This window comes from Melanotaenia boesemani, chromosome 23, assembly GCF_017639745.1.
Source record: "Melanotaenia boesemani isolate fMelBoe1 chromosome 23, fMelBoe1.pri, whole genome shotgun sequence".
NCBI lineage: Eukaryota > Metazoa > Chordata > Actinopteri > Atheriniformes > Melanotaeniidae > Melanotaenia > Melanotaenia boesemani.
The window spans coordinates 26,896,257-26,918,691 of record NC_055704.1 but is presented as its reverse complement, the minus strand read 5'-3'; the positions used below and the strand labels follow the sequence as shown (position 1 = coordinate 26,918,691).

Genomic DNA, 22,435 nt, shown 5'->3' with positions numbered 1-22,435 from the left:
AACTGATGGAGTTAAAAACTAGCTTAAATAATAGATTGGGCTAATAAATAAGACTCATTTGATGGGGTAGAAAGCAAACCAGATAGTCTTGGTGGTTCAAACGGTGTCACCAGGTTCGACCCAGACCTATTAATGAATGAAGCTGGGAAATGATTTCTGGTTCCAAGCACAACAATTTTGCTGAAGAAAATTCTGGAACATTCCATTACTGATGTGACTGAGGTATTTACTTCAACTTTGTTTGGTACCAGAGTCTGCTGCTGAGACAGTAATATAGACCTTGGTGTTCTCAGTATAACTATGATCAGATATTTAGTTTCGATGATCCAAACTTATTGACAAGTGTAGATTCTGACAAGGGTCCCTCCCATATGTCATCTTTGTTTAAGCAGACCTATAGGTGCTAACGATACAGAACAAACCAAATGCAGTCTCCTTGTTTAGTTTAAACTCTTGAGATGGAGAGCAACTTTGATCCAGATGATCTTAGAAGTCTCACAGGTAAAAGACTGATTTGGTTCCTGCTTTAATTTAGCTCCGAGTTCTGGACTTGTGCTGAAACCATTCATGCATTTTGTCTTGATATCAATGCCTTCCTTCTCCTTTGGCCAGGGTTGCAGGGGGGCTGGAACCTTGTCCCAGAAACTACTGGCAAGAGGCATATGGACTGTGAATCACACACGATAAACCCAATGGGAGGCAACGTACGTACGCCACGTGGGGTTGAGTGTCTTACCTAAGAACACCTCAGCATGTAGACTAGGGAAGCCTGGAACTGAACCACTGACTTTCTAGTTGGTAGACGACTTCCTCCTGAGCAACAGGCAGGGTAGGTCAGACAGTTCACCAATCCATCATCCATCCTCCTTCTCAGTCATCTAAAGACTGAATCCTTCTGGTTTTCCTTTTCAACAGCCTTTAACCAATATTTAACCTGTGCTTGCTCTCCTTGAGAAGTTGACCGGACTAACATGCACTACCGGTAGCAAGATGTTCAAGGACCAAGAAATAAAGAAATCCAGTAGAACCAGAAAACCTTGTTGAGCTTTTTGAGCTCAGACTTTCTTCTCTAAGGTGGAAAAATGTGAAACCTGTCATCCATCTCAGCCATTTTATCGCCATGGTGTAGCTCATTACCTTTGTAATCAAAAACCCTTTTAGAGAGCTGTCGCCGGCTTTGACTCGATGACAGATCAATGCTGTGAAATGTGATATTGTCCATAAAATATACTTTTCATGAAAGGCCCTCTCCTTCAAAAGAAAAATGGTCTAGCTGTTTGAACAATACAGGTGTCTGACTACGTCATTTTAAGAGCACCATTACTGATATGAATACCTCACAGCATAAGCAATTAAATGTACTGATTATTAGCCAGTGAAAGGGTAATTATTTGTTCCTTTATAGAAGCAACACGGGCTGTCTAATCTCAGGCTGGGAGTTGGCTGGCTTGGAGATGGACATTCATGCACTTCATTTATTATCTGTCACACAACATCTGGCAGAAGGAAGTTCATAAACTCCCTCATTCTGCTTCTTAAAACTCAGTTGCTGGAAAAATAAAGCAGATGGATATCTGCAGGGGCTGTATTCAGTCAAGGAAAAAGACACAAATACAGAGGCAAACTAAATCCCAGTGGTTTACAGTATCTTTTACAAGCCTCAGTGGCACATGTGTGAACTCAACCACTGTGCTATATCCCCGGGGGTTTGCTCTCAGGCTTCAATGACCAAACTGTTTTTACAGTAGCAGTACTGAGACATGAAAAACAGTGCTGTGCCAAACCTGGGTTTGGACTTGTTTTATCTCTGGAAAGATGAGAAGTTGGAGCTCAATATTTGGTGTGACCATACTTACGAGCAGGGATAAACAACTACAACACACTCAGATCAGTTTGGAGCACCGATCCTTACCGTATTTTCGGTGAAATTGTAATCCAGGGAGTATTGTAATTTGCCAAGTTTCTGGTCCTCCTTGGGCTCGGCCTCTTTCTCGATTTCAGTCAGCCCTGTCTCCGCATCCTCCTCATCCTTCAAGGCCTGAAGGAGACACCCACCAAGAGTCAGTGCCGCCTGTTTGCCGCCGGTGCTAGCACCCAGCCAGCCGTCCCCCGCCCAGGTCCTGCCTGCGGACCTACTCCTGTAAAAGCTCCCACTTATTTTATGGAGGGAAAAGGGGGGAAGCAAGCACTAAAACACCATAGCAGTTAACGCCAGGACATGCTCTGTGATGCACTAAAGCCCCGGGCCTGGTCCCCTGTGGCTCTTTTCTATCAATCTCAGTGTGTTTCTGTCTAAAGAGAGGAAAGATCAAATAATGGCGCCAGAAATGAGAGCAATGAGCAGGCATTAGAGGAAGAAAGAGAGAGGAAAATAAAGATGCTTTTGGAAAAATAGCACGATAAGACAACAACCTGGATGTTATTTCAGGCAGATCAAGTCTTTGGTAAGAACAGACGTGGGGAGTGTCTGGAGTGGCAGAGTGAGAGGTGAGGTTGCCCTTTCGCTAGTCTGGCACTGATGTGAGGGGAGCAGGTGGTGGCACTGGTGGGGGCGGGAAGGGAAACGGGGAGGGTGGAGGAATTTCTGAGAAGAACAACATGCGATTGAAGAGGCAAAGACTACTTCTCAATGTCATTCATTCAGCGTCAAAAGTTGCCTTTCCAAGATGTCTGTTTGGTTTGGCATGCAGAGCATTCTCTGTCATACAAACAGTGCTCTCATGTGATTCCCCATTCTCATGTCTGGTTCCACCCGCAGACATACAGTCACATCGTCATCATAGCCCTGAAGCCTTAATGTTACCCCCTACGCCGATGGTAGCTAGAAGCATCATGCCAGCGGTGGGTGGGTGTTGGTAAAAAAGGGTCGTAATGTACATCCGGGCCTGCTTCTATTAGTTTGTTAAGTTGCTCATGTGAAAGCAGAAGGCTGAACAACACTGATTGGGTTTAAAAGTTGCTGCTGAGCCTCTCTGTCTGCCTTTTGAAAGAAAAATCTGATTGGAGCGGTTGTATTGAGAGAGAAGTGGAGCAGGTAGAATGATTAAGGAAATAAAAAATGCCTTGATTTAACAAAACTTCATAATACAACTTGAGAGGGATGGTCTTTTTTGCCTGGGCTCCACAGAAGTGAATGCAGATGCTACTGTACGTCAAAAAGCTTCCTTTTCATCATCGACTTCAAAAGAGCGTTTACTTGTAGAGCCTCTCAATCATTCTACTTTTGCTCGACACCATTTGTTTGAAATGCAAATCAAGAGATTCAAAAAGGCGGGAGACTTCAGCTTGGCACAAAAATCAGCATGGTTCAACCTCATCAATGCGCTCCCAGTGTTTCTTTCATACATATATATGTGCATATGCAGGTTGTACGCACATATATACAGTAGATATACATGTACATTATGCATAGTTACATATATTTGGTTCTATGGGAGTTGAAGTTGTTTTCAAGAGGCTATTAAAAAAACGTCAGAGCAGCAGGCTTAAGAAGATCCAACAGCAATTAGGAACCTACCGCCAGTGACCATCCCGAACAGTCATCAGACACAACACAGATAAGGAGGACATAGAAGGAAGAAACACAAATTAAAACAACCAGACACAGGAGTTAACACCAGTCTGGGCACACCAGGAGAAATGACTGCTTGCCTCAGAAGTGGCAGTTCACCAATCTCACAGATTACCTCTTAAATAGACAAATAACTCTAATTTAGATGAATAACTGTATGAAAATAAACCCTGGACTGTACGGAGGCAGAATATTGAAGACTAATTCTCCTCCTTTTACAGGCTGGGTGAACTGTGCTTTGATCAACCTTCCTGAGCTTTTGCAGTATAAGAAAATAAAGTCTGTAAGTCCTGATTAGAACAAATGAAGTAAAAACATGTTCGCTCTCGACTCTGTTCCCTCTCTGATAGCAGAGGTGTTGCAGCACATTAAACACACTTTGTACTCCACTGTAATAATGCTGCTAAGGTACGATTAGCATGCCAGCTCGGTTATAAGCGTCTGATATCATAGCTTCATCTTCTGCATCGCAGAAATATTAACTGAATCCTTTCCTGTTTGTAGATTGTTTTATGATGTCATTTCTCTGGGTGGGTACCACGTCATTACAGTTACTCACACTCTTCAACAAGTCAGCAGGTCCTCATGACAAAATGAAAGTCACAGGAACCAAAAGCAGGAGAAAAAGGAGACTTAAACCTGAAGCCATCTACATGACTTCCATTAACTCTCCTGGAATTAAACTTAAAATTTTTTTTCAATTAATTGGAACTAATATTTCTTTAGCAATAATAATAATAAAAAGTACAAAATACATACAATACAACGAAGCAGTAGCAATTTAAATTTAACAATATCTGCATCAAAAAGAAAGGGATATCGAACACAGCAATCATAAACGAAAACAAATTAAAACATTCAAGATTTAAATCTGGACAAACATGATCAGATTCAACATGAAGATGAGTTACTAAACGAGCACATATCAATAGTTTAGAGTCATTACCTCGGTTTTAGCTCCATCTTTCACGTCCTTCATGTTGATGGCATTTTTGCCCTTGTCCTTTCCCTTCTTTTTGTTTTTCTTTTTGAAAATCCACTTCTTGCAGATGCAGAAGCAGCAGGCTAACACCAGGATGATGGCCACAAAGGCGATGGAAACAATGGCCCATGATGGCACTGTTAAGAAAACAAAGAGGGCAGAGCCTGCATCAGTAGGAACAAAACTACATCTTACAGCAGCATGCGGACCAAACTTCTAAAAAGCCCTGATTACACCAGCTGAGATCTGGGTCCATCAAAAGGCAGCGAACCTCTAATGACCTGTTACGTGTGAGTGGAGGTGAAGACCCAAATGCAGAAAGACCATGCAGAAGCTGAACTGTGATGAACAAAGCTGGTTTATTTTCCAAAACTCAGGAACAGAGAGCTACACATCACAGGGATGAAGCACAAGGATCTGACAAGGCAAACTGAAAACCATGGGGTATTTGTAGACAGAGGGAGTAATCAGGAGCAGGTGACGTGAATGAGAAATCAAACCAGGTGAAGTAACGAGCCAGGAACAGAAACCTGAGCACATACAGGAAAACTGAACTAAACATGACAAAGCCGAAAACCTAAAGCATGAACATAACGGAAACTAAACATGACAAAAACCCAGACCTATAAACCAAGAGCAACGGCCTCACATGTTCTCGGCTTCCATTTTACAGTAATTAAACAATTTGTGTCACAGAGGCTGTAGTTTTACTTAAATATCTGCAAAAGCTGAGCTTAGTGGTTACATAACAGTTTGCATGTGAAACTTTAAAGGAGGTGGTCTGGTGACATTGAAAGAACATATTCTGTATTGTGTGGCCACGGATTACAAATGCAAGAGAATAATATAATAAGGTCGTGACCACGTATTGCTAGTGCATCAGAAACTTGCCCAATGTCATGCTTGTATCTATTCTATTCTATTCTATCCTATTCTACAGTCATATAGCAGACCCTTTTCTCCAAAGCAACTTCCTTCTGAGAGTAAGAACAACACAAGCAGAAACCAACCAGGAGGGACGTCATCATTAAGTGGTAGTCAGACTGCTGGGAGTCCAGGTGGACCCAGATAGACCCAGGTGCTGTCATGTAGCGCTAGAGACAGGGCTTTTGTTTTCCTTACTACAATAGTCTTTTGTTTAATTACGAGATCATGATTTCATCACAACATTATCTTGGGCATAAATGCACGGAGCTTATTCAGTACTTGGTTGAGCCAAAGAGCTGGACAAATCTGTCTACCTCATTCTGAGTAGAAGAGTTAAGCTAAGTGTGGAAATGCTCCTTAAACAACTGAGTCTTTAGCTTGCTTTTAAAAGTGGATAAGGACTCTGTGGATCGGACGGAGTTTGGTAGATCGTTCCACCACCGGGAACAACAGAGGAGAAGAGTCTAGCTACTGATGTGGCGCCACCTTGTGGTGGGAGCACTAGGCGTCTTTCACTGGCAGAGCGTAACTGTGGAGAGGGAGTGTAGCTCTGGATTAAGGAGTGGAGGTAGACCGGAGCCGTTTGGGTTATTGTTTTGTAAGCCAGAAGCAGAGCTTTGAATTTGATTCGTGTGGCAACTGGAAGCCAGTGGAGAGCGATTATCAGCAGAGTGACATGAGCTCTTTTGGGCTGGTTGAAGACCAGACGTGCTGCTGCGTTCTGGATCATCTGCAGAGGTTTAACTGAGCATGCAGGCAGGCCAGCCAGTAAGGAGTTGCAGTAGTCAATGCATGAAATGACCAGAGCCTGGACCAGGAGCTGGGCCGTGTGTTCAGTCAGGTAGGGTCTGATCCTCCTGATGTTGTAGAGAGCAAATCGGCAAGATTGAGCAACCGAGGCAACATGGTCCTTAAAGGTCAGCTGGTTGTCTACCATGACACCAAGATTCCTGGTAGAAGACGTAGGCACAAGCGTGATGGAGTCAAGCTGCACGCTTATCTGTGGCAGTAAGGAAGGATTGACTGGAAAGACAATAAGCTCAGTCTTGGACAGATTTAGCTGAAGGTGGAGATCCTTCATCCATGCGGAGATATCAGCAACATGCTGATATTCACATTGAGACGGTTGTGTCGTCAGGTGGGAAAGAAAGGAAAAGCTGAGTGTCATCTGCATAGCAGTGGTAGGAGAAACCATGAGCGTTAATGATGCACCGAGTGAGGAGGTGTATAGTGAAAAGAGAAGAGGGCCAAACACAGAGTCCTGAGGCACCCCTGTTGCCCATGCGATCTGGACTTGCCCCTCACCAAGATACTTTCAAGGATCTTCCTGTGAGGTAGGACATGAACCACGAGAGGACAGATTCTGAGATGCCAAGCTCCGAGAGTGTGGAGAACAGTATATGATGGTTGACCGTGTCAAAGGCAGCAGACAGGTCCAGCAGTATAAGGATTGAGGATTGACCAGCAGATCTGGCAACCCGTAGGGAATCAGTAACTGACAGGAGAGCAGTTTCAGTAGAGCGGCCTTGCCTATAGCCAAACTGATATGGATCTAACAGGTTGTTGTCTTGGAGGAACTGTGAGACCTGACAGAAGACGGCACGTTATAGTAATTTAGACATGAATGGAAGCAGTGAGACCGGCCGGTAGTTTCCAACCTGGGCTGGGTTGAGTGTGGGTTTCTTCAGCAGCGGGTAACCCGAGCTTGCTTGAAGGCAGAGGGAAAGACACCGGATTTAAGAGAGGAGGTGATAATATGGGTTACTGCAGTTTTGATTGTGGGTAAAATGCTCTGCAGGATGTCAGAGGGAACAGGATCAAGAGGACAGGTCGTGGGTTTTGAGCTGACTAGAAGTTTAGAGAAGTTTTGGTTCTCATTTAGAGAGCGGAAAGAGCAGAGTGAGGCACCAGTAACTGGTTTGGTAAGGCTGAGTTGGTCAGGCTCAGTGAATTGGTTACTGATGGTAGCGACCTTTTCAGTGGAGAAGGAAGCAACATTTCTGCAGCCAGCACAGTGGGAGGCTGAGCAGGTGGTGGAGATAGAAGAGAGTTAAACACCATGAACAGTTGTCGTATGTTGGGAGCATTGCGGATCTTGTTCTGATAAAAGGCTATCTTGGCCGCCTTTAGGCTGGATGTGGAAAATGCAGGTTTTTGCTGGTACTCAGACAAGTCAGTGTGCTCTTTTGATTTGCACCACTTTCTTTTTCCAGCCCTGAGTCCGGCTCTGTTATTCATTAGAACCTCTGTGATAATGGACTGGGAGGGTTTTGTGTGGCTGGTTTTGTCAAACTGTACAGAAAAGTTTAGACTCCCTCCTGTGAAGCCATGCTGCTGTGATAGATGCAGGATGTGGTTCAGCATCGTCTTGCTGAAATCTGCAAGGCCTTCCCTGAAAGAGACGTTGTCTGGATGGGAGCAGATGTTGCTCTAAAACCTCAATGTACTTTTCAGCATTGATGGAGCTTCACAGATGTGGAAGCTGCCCACGCCATAGGCACTGTCAACACAGTTCATGGAAATTCTATCATGTTGTAAACTATGAATGTCCTGCAGACTAAAAAGGAGAGGGATCATCCAGCTTGTTATCAGTGGACAGGTGAAAAGCTGCATCTCTGATGGGATGGGGCTGCATTACATGTAATTTTGATTAAGACAGCTAGTTCAAAAACAATAAATATCCCTGAGGCAGGTCATTCTTTTTTGTTTATGCACACAGACAAACATAACTAGCAAAGCTGCAAAGGAAGTTGGAGTACTTCAAAAACAATGAACATGGAAGAATTATAACAGAAGAAAATGTGGTTTTAATCTTAAAATGTAAAACTTTGAAGGATTTGTATTAATAAGAAGACGATTTGAAGGTAATAACTGGCATATGAGTTGTTGTTTTCCTCCTCTGTCATACCTGTGCACCTGACTGAAACTGTGGAAACAGTCAGCTACACACCTATAACAACATATCCATCACCGTAGCTGCCTGCTGATACAAGGACACACAGCGTGAGCCATACACACCATGATGAAACCAGACGTGGATCTGAGTACCAGGGGACAGCAGACTTCTCCTTTCAGCCGTCACCATTACTTCTCATCCATCCCACTTAGCAAACATTAATCATCTGGCGGCCCACCTCTCATTATGACACACAAGAAACAACAGACTCAGAAGAGGAGTTCTGGGTTCGCATTTGGCTTAATTAAAACAGTCAAACAGTTCAAAATCTACCGATCATCTCAGTACAACAGTAGCAGAGGCGGGGGCTACAACCCCAGTTCTATAATAGCTGGGACAGGCTTTTCCATTTGGTCCAATGAGGCCGCAGTCCTGCAGGTTTTCAATGTGCCCCTGCTCCAACACACATGACTCAAATTAAATAGATCCAACTGCACATTAAGTTACTCATTAATTTGAGTCAGGTGTGTTGGAGCAGGCAGACATTGAAAAAAGAAAAAAATTGAAAAAAAAGAAGCCAGATGTGTGAAGATTCAGAACCAGCTTCTTCCATCTTCTCTGGACCAAAGCTCATTTAAAATGGTCTGAGGCAAAGTGGAAACCTGGATGAAGATGTGAACTAGTTTGTGGAAACATGGACGGCGTGTCCTGCAGACTAAAGAGGAGAGGGAGCATCCAGCTTGTTATCAGTGGACAGGTGAAAAGCTGCATCTCTGATGGGATGGGGCTGCATTAGTGCCTATGGCGTGGGCGGCTCTACACACCAAAACTTAAAAAAAATGAAGTTATAATACCAGATTGATTATTATTTCTACCCCCTCATTAACAGTGTTTTCCAGTAAAGATCGCACTGCAGCTTGTTATGGTGTTAACAGGACATCTGGGACTGGATGCTGTGGATAGATAAATATCTCTCCTGCGTAGGCTGGGCACCATGCTGGAATTTCAAACTTGATATGATACAAAAGAAGAATTTACACAGAGGGAAAACATGACGGTTTACGGGGCATCAAATGTTTGTAATTCCAGTGTTTTATGACAACAGGAAGAAATGTTGAAGCTCTGTTGGTGTTCCAGCAGCAGATCAGCGCTGGTGTGGATGGAGCTTCAGCCTCATGTGTTGATGAGATCAGATTTAGTTTCCTCCTCCTTTCCTTCAGCTGGATGTCACCTCTGAATCATGCAGGTCTTAATGTTGTACCATCTTCATATTCAGCTTTACAAGAGAAGCTGTTTCATTGGCTTGTCCTAACAGGATGTGATGTCAGAGGTGGCTTTTAGGTTGCTTCACAAAGCACGTAGCTGTTAGCTCAGAGAATTACTGACATGAATTTATACACAACGTCCACTTCATCAGGTCTGTTCCGCTGCATGTTCATACAAACATCTCATTTCATTTTACCTGGCCCTCCTTCAACCAGGCCGACACATGAAGATCACCTGCTTCTTTACCACCTGGTGAAAGGTGAGACCTGTAGAGGGAGGGGGAAGACCATCGAAGCACCAGACTAAGAAAACTAATTCACAAGATTCTTCACTGGAAATCACTGCATCTAAAAATTGTGAAACTATTCCAGGAAAAATCTTCCTCATTGAATTCTGTTTTTTACACAATGTCCCATTTTTTAAGCTGGACTTATAAATACATTTAATTTACGTCTGTCCACAGGGAGATTTAGGAGATGAAGGACTTGATGGGATGAGACAAACATCACAACAGTAAACGTGATATGTCAGCAACATCTTCGTACAGGAAGAAGAAAGAAGTGATGCAAGAAGCTGAAAAGTACTGGGTAGTACTATCAGAGCAGAAGTATACCAGTCTGACAGAGACAATACTTCCAAAATAAAAAGGTATCCAGACCTGAGGCAAATTTATTTCTACCAAGAATAAATCCTACAAAACCAGCATAAAACCCATTTCTAGATCATATTTCAGAATGAACTCAGCTGTTCAAAAAATCCAACAAATCAATTGAAAAACTTAGCCAGGTTGAACTCCGTTAGCAGGATAGAGCCCAGAAAGACCCATCAGACAGAGAAGTACATCACTGTTATCACTGAGGGGCTTTGCTCACCAACGTTCAGCTGAGGGCAGAGAGGGAGATGAATCCATTCTCCATTGACAAAATCAATAAGCACTCTCCTTCAAGCAAAAACAGTGAGTGATGCTAGAAAATAAGTTTAGGATCTCCAACTATGGCAGGGCCTCGGAGCGGTGTGGTAATGGAGGACACACCTCGTTTACAATGAAACCAGGAGCGTTCCCATTAGAAACCCCATCCTTTCCACAGAATAAGCTTCAGCTCAGGCAGACTTATACGATTATAGGGAACTCTCCGAAGAATATTTAATGCCTCACTGCCTATTTCACAAACTCCACCTGTTCACCTGCTTAACACAAATATCTAACCAGCCAATCACATGGCAGCAATCTGATGCATCTAGTCACGTAGACATGGAGCAGAGGACGGGCTGAAGCTCAACCTGAGCATCAAAACGAGGAAGAAAGGGGATTTCAGTGACTGAATGTGGCGTGGTTGCTGGTGGCAGACTGGCTGGTCTCATACTGGCGGGGAACTGTGCCAGAACCGGATCCTGGGTCCAGAACCAGCCAGACCATTCAGCCCCCCCCTCCAAAAACGTGGTTCTTCTTCATGAACCGTGATGCCATACTGGATTCACCAGACTGCTGAGTTACTTACGTTTCAGTAAAGTTAAGAAAATAGAACACCTGATCAAATCATCAATAATCTTCAGGAAGTAAAGAAGGAAAATCACCACAGTACTAAAGACTGCAGAAAAGTGGAGCTGGATGTGTTACATGTTTGCTGCTACCACAGCAGACACCACCGAAGAAGAAGCCAGTACCTCCTCCCACCAGTGGGTCTTCCACAGATGAAGACGGGAGGATGACTACCGACCAGCCGTTGACAGTAAAGTGCAGATCGGCTAACTGGCTTGGTCTGATAGAAAGTTTGACTAAAGGATAGCATGTGACCTTAACCATCAATTTTCAGGACCAAATCTCCAACACGTTGATGTTTACTTTCACTTTAGTTCTGGTCACACTGGTGTGAACAGTGGTTGGTTCATTACAAAGTACCAAGTTTCTGACACTCCAGACCAGAACCAGAATGGTATCGGCCTGAAAGCACTATGACTATGTCAGAAGCTGTTGATCTACTGGGATTTTCACCCAAAACCATCTCCAGGGTTTCCAGAGAATAGTCAGAAGATGTAGAAAATATCCAGAGCAGCAGTTGTCTGGACCACAATTCAGATGCTAGGCTCAGAATCTGCTGGAAACATCATGAAAACATGGATCCATCCTGCCTTGGATCAACGCTTCAGGCTGCTGCTGGTGTGATGGTGGGGGGAGATTTTCTTGGTCCACTTTGGGCCCCTTAGTACCAACGTGGCCTGGTTTAACCAGCACAGCCTACCTGAGTATTGTTGCTGACCATGTCCATCCCTTTATGACCACAGTGGAGCATCTTCTGATGCTACTTCCAGCAGGATAATGCACCATGTCACAAAGCTCAGATCATCTCCACCTGCTTTCTAGAACATGACGATGAGTTCACTGGACTCCAACGGCCTCCACAACCACCAGATCTCAGTCCAGTAGAGCAGCTTTGGGATGTGGTGGAACGGGAGATTCTCATCATGGATGCAGCCGACAAACCTGCAGCAACTGTGTGATGCTGTCATGTCGATATGGAGAAAACCTCTGAGGAAGGTTTCCACCACCTGCTTCCATCCATCTCACCAGGAATGAAGCAGTTCATAAGATCAAAAGTGATCCTGGAGACCGCTGAATCTGGTCAAATCAAACGTTTTATCTTTGAACATGCAGCAAGCAGAAGCTTAATGGAAGTGTCAGAGATGTGATTGGTTTGGAGTTGCTGAACCATATAAAAAATCAGTTGCTTCTTCTTTACAAGCGTAGACGGTGATTCCCCCAGTGGGAGCTTCCATTAACAGAAATCAGAATGTATATACTGTACAACCTCTTTCATTAATGTCACTCTGCCATCACGCTGGCATTCATCACCGCTCAAAGACCTGGTGGAATGCCATTTAAACACTTCGAGTGGAAATCAATGCACAACTCAGCTTTTATCTTCTTCATCAAGCGCACGTCTTGCTGTGGAAAAGCACTTCTGTGTTCCTTAATTAAAGGAACCTGAGTCCCAGAAAGCAATAAAAGCATTCCCTAATTAACTGCATTGTGTGAGTGTCTTTTCTCCAGAGAGAGAGAGAGTGAAAATGTGAATTAGGGAGCGAGAGGGAGTATCCACTGCACTCCAACTCCCCACACTTATCTCTTGTTCTGTGGTGCGATGTGGCATGGAAAATGGAGTTTCTGTAATGGGAGGGCTGGCTGGCTGAAATCCCTTTCCAGCAACGTGTGGTCCGCCTTTCTGTGGCTGTCTTCATGTTATTTAATGGATGCTCCCTTCACAGTCACTCAGAAGGAAACATTTCACAAAAGATATGTTTTCCCATTTATTTATGAATTAGTTCAATATTATATCATAACACTCCCTAGTAGAGAAACAGTTTTATTTTCCCAGAGAAAGGAATCCCATTGAATTAATACCATCAAAGAGTTTTCAGTGATGAACCTGCAGCCCAAACACTTCCAGTGATTGTTGTGGTGTATCCTGGGCTTAGTTTCCTGCTGCAAAGCTTATTAGGTGTCATTTTTGAGCAGTGAGAAGTGGAAATGTCAACATTCACTGGCTGACATTTGGGGTCTTTTAAACCCGCCGTAGGTGTTCGAAAAGCAACTCCACACAGATTCAGTGAGAGAAAAGAGGATAAAAAGCTGAGTCCAGGCCAGCAGCTCTGCTGGTCACATCCTTGTAAACATGCATCTGCAGCCTTCAGATAAACGTAGTTAGCTTTGTTTCATAGATGACTGTCGTGTCTGTGCAGTGATCATAATGTCAGATTCAGAGAATTAACTTAACTTACCAAAACCCAACACACTTCTCATTCTTTATGATTAATCTATGAGGAGTCTGTAAACAGATTTAAGGTGTTTGGACCCGACTGGTCACCCAGCTGTACGTATGGGAGCGTTTTCCATCACATCTTCCTCCAGCAGGCAGAGGGAAGTGGCTGACCTCCCTACAAAGATGGACTGGATGGGAGTGTATGTGCAGCCTTCTCCTGGAGGAACTCTACATGTCGTCCTGAACACTGCGACACAACGACAGCGTGACGGAGATGTCACCGTCCAATCAGCTGGAGTTAAAACATCATTTTACAACAACATTTTACTTCACAGGGACTCACAAGTCCAACCTCTGGAAATCCATAACCCACAAACTGATATCATCCCTGTTTAGTTTCATATCAGCATTTATCCCAAAGAAAGATGAAAGATGTTTCCATGTTGTCAAAGTCTTGCTGGTTAGAGTCATAACTTTCATACTGGCAGAGTTAACAGCTCGTCTCAGGCTAAACTGGCTCCTTGTGCTTTTCTTTTGCCATTATAACTAATTCATAGATTTCCTTTCAGGAAAATTTCCTAATGCAGCTGCCACCTTAAACCCAATTCCTAAAATGTATGCAGGACCATGTGAGGAAACTGGACATTGAATGTTTGCTGATAGGAAAAGAAAACGGTTGAACTATGACTTCATTTAAAGCTAGTAGCAGTAACAGTAATGAAACATCTTCTATCTGCTGCATTCGTCCTTTTATTTTCCCTCCCGATGCGGAGCGTTTTACATTCCACATAAAGCAAATTACAAGAGCTTGGCTGTGTGTGAGAGTCATATCCATCTGGGCTTCATCCACTTCCAGCGCTCTGTAATCAAGTGTGACATGACCCTGTTGGTCAATTAACCTTGACATTATATCTCGTTATGCGTATGAGAGCAACACTCTGCCCGTGGCCTTTCCCCACCGCCGACCGTAGGACTGCAGCATCATCCAGTCTCTGCAGTGGATTAACACCAGAAAACACATTAAAGCAGCTCCCGGATTCATGACATCTACATTTCTCTAGAAAACACGGCTGCAGGAAGCTCTGCTAGTGAAGCCAAAGATGAGAGGGGGAGTTTACGGTTCAAGCCCACAGCAGAATAACCTGCACCTGATCTGGTCATTATCAGAATCAGAAATATTTATTAATCCCAGAGAGAATGCTGGAAAGGAACTCCTTAAAACAAGGACAGCGAGAGAAAATACAAAGATAAAAAACCAGAGCCCAAAATTAGAATCAGGTTGAAATGAAATAAAAATAAAAAATGAATTAAATTAAACATAATAGGAAAAATAAAATAGAATCCAAAATAGAAATAGTACAACAAAGATAATACCAGAGAAATATTTATGGTGTAGCTGGGATTCATGGAATTCTGGAGTTCCACAGGAAGGAAGGATTTCCTGCGGAATACTTTATTCTTTATTACTTTAATACTTTAATACTTAATACTAACTTTAATCTGATCGTCTGCATCCCAGTGGAACGCTTTTACACCACAATAATTCAGGGATTTCCGACGGAAAATAAACAGCGTATGCAAACAATAATACAAATATAATAATAATAATAATAATAATAAAGGAGCGCTGTAGAAACGGCTGCTGCCTCAGTTTGCTTGATCCTGTTTGTGTTATGTGTTGTTATTGTCTAGTCTTGGATGGGGTTGTACTGGAAACACAAATTTCCCTGAGGAATTCCAAAGGGATTAATAAAGTATTTCTGATTCTGATTCTGAATAATAATAATAGTAATAACAACAACAACAACAACAATAATAATAATAATAATAATATAACAACAACAACAACAATAATAATAATAATTGATATTATTGATATTATGATGCACTGTTTAATTACCATGTGATGTGCCAAAAGGCCAAAGCAAGACTTAAAAATAAAAAATAAAAAAGCTGTCCATTATTTATGTGGTCAGGCTTTAAAGGGTTAACAATGTTTTTTTAATTAATAATTATACCTACATTGATGAATTTTTATAATAATTTTAATGATTATGACAGATTTCGTGTTCAGTTGTCATTAAAGTGAGAAATGCTCGTATTTGTTCTGTTTAATGATTAATAACATGATTAAAAGGATTAATATGACGTGATGATCCAAGAGAGACACATGATTTCGTTTTTCTTTCCATGACGTGAACATTTAAAGCTCTTTTTACGTTCATTCATTTAAATGTCTTGGAGAAGAACGTTGGATCTGGACTGTGACTGGATGTGAGTGGAAGTGATGTGTTCAGTAAGGAATTGATATCGTCTCGTAATGATCGCGGATCCTCGTCGTATCACAGCAAAATTTGTAGTTTCTGTTAATCACTGAAGAACATTGAGATGAAACAAGCATGACTGACTTCCATCATTTACAGCTGCTTTGTTTGTTTCAAGCCATTAAAATGTTTTATTGAAATGGGGCTGAATCTGGCCAGCTGGGCGTTTTAAAGCCAGCAGCTAAATAAATAAATATTTTACTTCACTGATGGGACCGAAGCGGCGTCTCCGGGGTCGAGACAGGACGAAGGACCGCTATCTGCAGAGCTTATAAGCCTGAGGGATGAGCTTCTCCTGGAGTCTCTCCTCCTTTCTCTCAGCAACACGACTTTTCCCTGAAAGAACCGATATTCCACGGAGTAAACAAGACAGCCTCCAGTAAAATGATGGACGGACGCCACCATCTGGGAATTCTTTCCCTTTTTAAAGCCTAAGGTAAACAGAAGATGAGGGAAAGGAAAAGCGACTGAAACGAAAAGAAAGTTTTTTTCTACCAACCAGCAGAGTGACATGAAGCATTTGCCGAGGCTGGAGTAGATTTGGTGGGAAGGTCTTGGAGACAGACGTTGAGCCACATCAGATCCTATCCATCCAGCCTCTGCACCAAACATCACAACTGTTTTCCTTTTCAATCAATGTCCCATTTAAAGCTCGGCAGCTGAAGCCAGAGGAGTTATCTGAATATAAATGATTTATAGGGAATTTATTTAATGGGTGAAATCACCACCTGGTACAGAAGTCCTTCCTCTAACGGAGGAACCTTTCATGCCAGCAGCAGGCACTACTCTCTGGATGTCTTTTTCTGCACCGATTTCTCCTGATGACAAAACACAAACATATTCTCACGAGCTTCGAGCTGAAACGCTCTCCAAACACGTGGATGTGCTTGTGTTTGGCTTTGGATGGGTTAGGATGGTTCCATCAGCTGAATATAACGCTGAGTTGTCTTCAAACACGACACCACCGAAGCAGCATTCACTGTTGCTACGCTGACTCAGACACAAGACGAGCGCTTCATTCATTCACTGCTTCAAAGGTCGCGGCCGTTATGACTTAACGAAGAATTACCAACAAAGTTCAAACACAAGCTGAATCTTGTCAAGGCTCCAGTCAGGATGCTGGAATAACCTCCTTCTGATTCATTTCACTGAATGCACCACAAGCTTCGGTTGTCTGGAAAGCAGCAGGACAGCTTTCCAGATTCAGGCATGCGTGGCGTCCTGGTGGTAATCTTCTCTTCTGGTTCTGTTTAGCTTCATCCCATAAATTAGCTCAGCTCATGGTGATTCCTGTTTCATCTACAGACTTGCTTAATGTTTCTTTAGGTACCTGCTCTTTCTAAGAAACTTTCCATCATCTCCACTAGTCTCTCTCCTGACCTCTACCATCACATTCTGGTCCAGACACCTGCAGGCCGGTGCTATCCTGGTACCAGCGCACGTTCCACAGAACTGGTTCCGGTCCCAGAACAGTCACTGCCGGCTTTCACCAGCTTCCTACTACATTACCCACCATGCACTGCACACGCTCGCATAGCAAACCAGGTAAACCAGGTAAAACATGTTAGCGGCATCAAGTACTTCCTCTGGATTGTGAAAAAGTGATTAATGTCCATCGACCAGGTTTAGGTTTTTGTTCTACTGTTCAAACAACAGGAGCTCTTGCAATCTTAAAACGAGGGCACCCAGTTTGGTTCAAATGTTCGGTAATAAATATGGTTCTGAAATAAGTAAACGCTACAATAAAAAGCAGCATTGCCTCAGCTTGGAGTCATGTGTTCCTGAGATTACCTCCCATCCGCTCAGAAGGCCCCGACCCAGTCGGCTAAGGCTACCCGCAGGCAGACTGGCACACAGACCAGGTGTGAACATTCAAAATATTCATTACTGGGCATAAAACAGCCATTTAAAAAAAATAAAAACAGGGCAGAGAAATATCTAATATGTAATATAGAGAATAGGGCTGGGCAATATATCGATATTTTCAAATATATCGAGACTTTATCAGACACAGTATAGAAGGAGGGAATATTGTTTATATCGATGGCTTGTTTTGAGTTAAAAGCATCTTTTTCTTTTGCATTTTGCGCAGCTGTATTTTTGTTATGGTCATTGAAAAGTACTTTCAATTTATTTTGTTTTAGGAGCATTTAATTTAATATAAAGGTACTTTCATTTCTGCTAATTTAATGTACATGTGCTGCTGAATCCTAATAAAAGTGTATTTAGCACTGGAGGCTGTAAATTAGAACTGTCTCTTTGGTTACTTGACAAAAAAAAAAAAAAAAAAAACATATATATAGAAGACCCGATATAGAAGACCCAATTTATGCTTCACGTTTGTAAAGTCAGAAAGCATGTCTTACCTTTGCTGTCTTGCATAAATTAAAACCGCATTTATTAAAAAAAAAAATAATAATAAAAAATTTTCCCGTCCAAAAATTACGATGTTCTGTCCATCTGCATGTATTTTGACAAAGAGAAATGTCGGTTATTTTTTTCTTCTTCCTGTTCCAGACAGAAAACATCTCTTCATTTTAATAAACCCGCTATATATATATATATATATATATATATATATATATATCGAGATATAAATCGTATATTGTGATTCCGGTAAAAAATATCGAGTTATAAGATTTGGTTCATATCGCCCAGCCCTAATGGAGAATGTGGCTGCATTTAACAAGACATTAGCAGGGCAGCACCTCTGCCGAGGCAGATGATGACAAAATTCAGACCAGACGTACCCTGTCTGGAAGTCTGGAAGTAAACAAAGGTTCTGTTTGGAAAATATCAGTGTGACCTGGAACAAGTCCGGTTCATGTCATAAAATTTACCGGGACCGCCATAGGCCAGTGAGAAAACAACCTGAGACGAGCCACAAACTCCAATGGAGGCTCATAGGGGAGGGGTACCTGGACACCTTTTCCACCTGAAAGCCTCAGTGAAAGCTTCCAGAAGTTCATAAATAAGGAGGATGGATTATGTTCCCAGCTCTGACAAGGCACCAACACGCCCAAAATCAGCTTCTCTGAGATAAGAAATTCAGATCATCTGCCAGTAAATGGTTTTTTTTCAATGGTTTGGTTGAGCCAAAGAGCTGGACAAATCTTTCTAACTCATTTAATTAAGCTAAGTGTGGAAAAGCTCCTTCAACAACTGAGTCTTTAGCTTGCTCTTAAAAGTGGATAAGGACTCTGCGGATAGGACGGAGTTTGGTAGATCGTTCCACCACCAGGGAACAACAGAGGAGAAGAGTCTAGCTACTGATGTGGCGCCACCTTGTGGTGGGAGCACTAGGCGTCTTTCACTGGCAGAGCGTAACTGTGGAGAGGGAGTGTAGCTCTGGATTAAGGAGTGGAGGTAGACCGGAGCCTTTTGGGTTATTGTTTTGTAAGCCAGAAGCAGAGCTTTGAATTTGATGCGTGCTGTAACTGGTAGTTGGAACCGTGGCCTGCAGGCTTACTGTACATGTAGGAAACTTTCACTGAAACAACATGTCGCATCATCCTCTGGATACACACAAGCTGTAAGAGCTGAACTCCGCTTTGAGTTGGACGGTTCACGCTTCCGCGTCATCCATTAATTTATGATAATGGCCACCTCGTCGGGCATTATCCCTTACATATCTGATTCTGATGGCCATGTCATCAGCTCAGTGTTTTAAATAAACTTTGTCTCAGAACGTCTTTAATGTTCAAGACAAAATGCTGTTACATAATTCGCTGTGAATGGAGAGACTCGGGTTGTGTGTAGCAGTGGATGTATGTTTACTCCTGTCTCTTTGACTGCTTGGACACTGATTTGTCCAAGAACAGGACGTTTTGTACTGGCATCAGATAAATATGATCGATACTGAATTTTACTTGGTATCAGATAAGAAAGAAAACTTGCGTTATATGTGATATAGGGTGATATGTAGAAGATTTTGTGTGCAGAGGAAAGAAAAGATTCACTTAACATCAGCTAAAAATCCACAACAGACTATCTGGAAAGATGCTACTGGGAATGGAAATTAATGCACCTTTCCAGGGCAAAACTTCTCCAAAATCAGAGGTGGAGACCCAAAACAGAAAAGAAGACCCACATCCTCTGCAAGGCTATTACAGGAAAATCTCATCCAACTCATGTATGAAGCTGGTGCATCCCTCGGTGGAGGGCGCAGACTTATGAATGACAGAAATCACCTGCCTGGGTACAACAGAAAGGAATCCGCTTTAATTCAGTCATGTCAGCATTTACTGGCTGGGCTGCTGTTCATTTTTAACTCCATACAGCATCATGTCTGTAAAACATGTTGCAGCATCCCAAACAAACGGAGATGAAAAGAAAGTCCGGGTTGGGTTCCTCATTAAAACATTTAAAAAACTTCTGTCTGAGGAAAAGACACAAACACTCACGTGGAATTTTGTTCAGCTCGTTCATGAACCTGTTCTTCAGCTTGGAAAAAGCCTCATCCGTCTCTTTTGCGCCTGGGCCGGCCATGTTGGTGGTGTTGGATCCAGCCATGGAGGAGGAGGCGGTGGTGGGCTCGGGGGCCGCCGCCGCCAGCGCTTCCCTGCGACTCTCGCTCATCGGGGCGATGCTGGGCAGCCAGGCAGATGCTGGATGGTGGAGAAACAGACTGGGTTAGTTCCTGTTGTGTTGCTGTGACAGATGCATGTCACCTGCAGCACGCCTCCTCGTCAGATGAGGAGATGCGAACCGTGTGAGCAGCTGCTGGGTCAGCTTGAGTAAACATCAGCTGAGCTCCAGGATGAACTGGGCAGCACTCTGGACGCACAGCAGCCACTCACTCGTTGCTTAAACTCTACAGCAGCCATAAAAACGATCCTTCATTACTCTCATGCAACATACTCCATGAATCTCAGAGAGACCAGAAAACCACATCGTGTCCAGGTGCAGAGATTAACTCTGGAAACACCAGGTGTGTTTGCTTGTCACAGAGCACTTCTATCATGGTTTAAAAACAAACGCTTTGCTGTTTTTGTGTAAGTGCTCATGCATTTCTGTGTGTCCTGCTGTGTAATTCAACCTGCACGCCAGTCAGCCTCTGCTCTGTTTCCACATCATCTCAGTGGCGTCCCAGGACAACAGCAGGTAACCTTTACACAAACGGGTTTATGGCTCATCGTCAGCTCTAAAATACACTTTCTCACCAACATTAAAATATCCATTAACAGTGATGCACCTTTTTAAACGTCAAATATGTGTGTGTTTACACACTGCTAAGGAACCGCAGCTCTAAATGAACTTTTCTGAACAAATTTCATTGAAGAAAATAATGCATTTAATCATAAAGGTTTAAAATGTTTTACTGATTTCTTTCTTTTTTCATGCTAAACATTATCTCAACGTTTTCTTTTCCAGCAAAGAAGAAAGCAACTTTTTCTGTTCGAGTATAAAATAATCTTCCCCATCGAACCAGAAACGAGTAAAACAACAACAGTACAATGATTTATAAATCCATATTTTACTCCTAATCAAACATTCCCACATGCTTGATGATGAAATGGAGACGTTTCACCATGTGATGAAAATATGAGCTGATAGTGAATCTGATGGAAAAAGCTGGAACAGGAGCAACAAAAGGCTGGAAAAGTACCTGGTACAAAAAAGAAACACCTGGAGGAGCATTGGACAACTAACCAGGTTACCTGGCAGCAGGTCATGACTGGGTATAAAAGGAGCATTTCAGAGAGGCAGAGTCTCTCAGATGGAAAGATGGACAGAGCTTCACAAAGAAGAATTTTGGCTGTTAAAATTTTGAAATATTTGTCACAACAGTTTGATGTTTTATGGCTCCGGGGGTTTGTTTCATTTAAAGTTGATGTGTTTTTCATTCCTGGTCAAACACTCATGACCGCGGTGTGTAAACTGTGATGGACAGCTCGGCCAGTCTCTCCATTTCTCCGTCCTGGTCCTCAGGATCCACCTTCCTGCATGTTTTAGAAGTAACACGACCCTAACACACCGGAATGAAATGCACGGCTTGTTAAGAACGTGCTAAGTGAATTCATTAATCAGAATCAGGTAACACATATAAACATGCAGGACGGTGAGTCCTGAGGACCTGGACTGAGAAACACCGTTTCAGCTGATCTACGGAGGTTTTCCAGCATTTCTATCCTGTCCAGGAGGTTTACAATCCAGCCACTAAATGTAGTTTTATTCAGAGACTCTATCTGGTAAATCCACAATGATCCATGATAACAGCATTATTTATCACATTTCATCCTAAAAACATCACCATCACTACTATCAGACCTCTATTTAGACCTGGACATGATGATGAAGCCACTTCCTGTCAGACTTTCCACCAATCAGAGAGCTTAGATTGACGGTAACGTCCAATCAGGAGGAGCCAAAGATCAACCAGTGAGCAGAAAGTTCTATGTGTGTGTGAAAAGAAGAAAAATAATGCTCCTCTATGGCTGGAATAAAGCAAAGAAGACGTTTCTGATGCACGGTGGCGCCACAAAGCAGCTGAGCTGGAGTTGGTTTAGTGAGGATAGCAGGTAAATAGTAGCAGGAATAACTGGAAATGAGGAAAAAGTGGAAACATGGAAATAGTTTCTGTTGAGTTTCATCAATAGCAGCCAATCTATTGATTTTACATCCTGGACTAGTGTTCATTGGAAATGTAGTGAGAAAAATGAGCTTTATTCTTTTCATGCCAAATCTGAACCAGAAATTCATTTAAACCCA

General features: G+C 42.7%; 1 protein-coding gene across 11 annotated transcripts in view; it reads right to left on the bottom strand.

Annotated features, from left to right (window-relative positions):
* syt1a (synaptotagmin Ia) overlaps window positions 1–22,435 on the bottom strand; it is a 274,765-nt gene that overhangs the window by 41,574 nt on the left and 210,756 nt on the right. For 10 of the 11 annotated variants that reach the window (XM_041978100.1, XM_041978099.1, XM_041978101.1 and 7 more), the window contains 3 exons: window positions 20,128–20,331; window positions 4,518–4,690; window positions 1,913–2,038 (listed from right to left, as the gene is read on the bottom strand). In XM_041978100.1, coding sequence (XP_041834034.1) covers window positions 1,913–2,038; window positions 4,518–4,690; window positions 20,128–20,302 — 474 coding nt within the window. In that variant the 5' untranslated portion in view covers window positions 20,303–20,331. The remainder of the gene's footprint in view (window positions 1–1,912; window positions 2,039–4,517; window positions 4,691–20,127; window positions 20,332–22,435) is intronic. The other variant, XM_041978108.1, reaches the window with a different exon arrangement.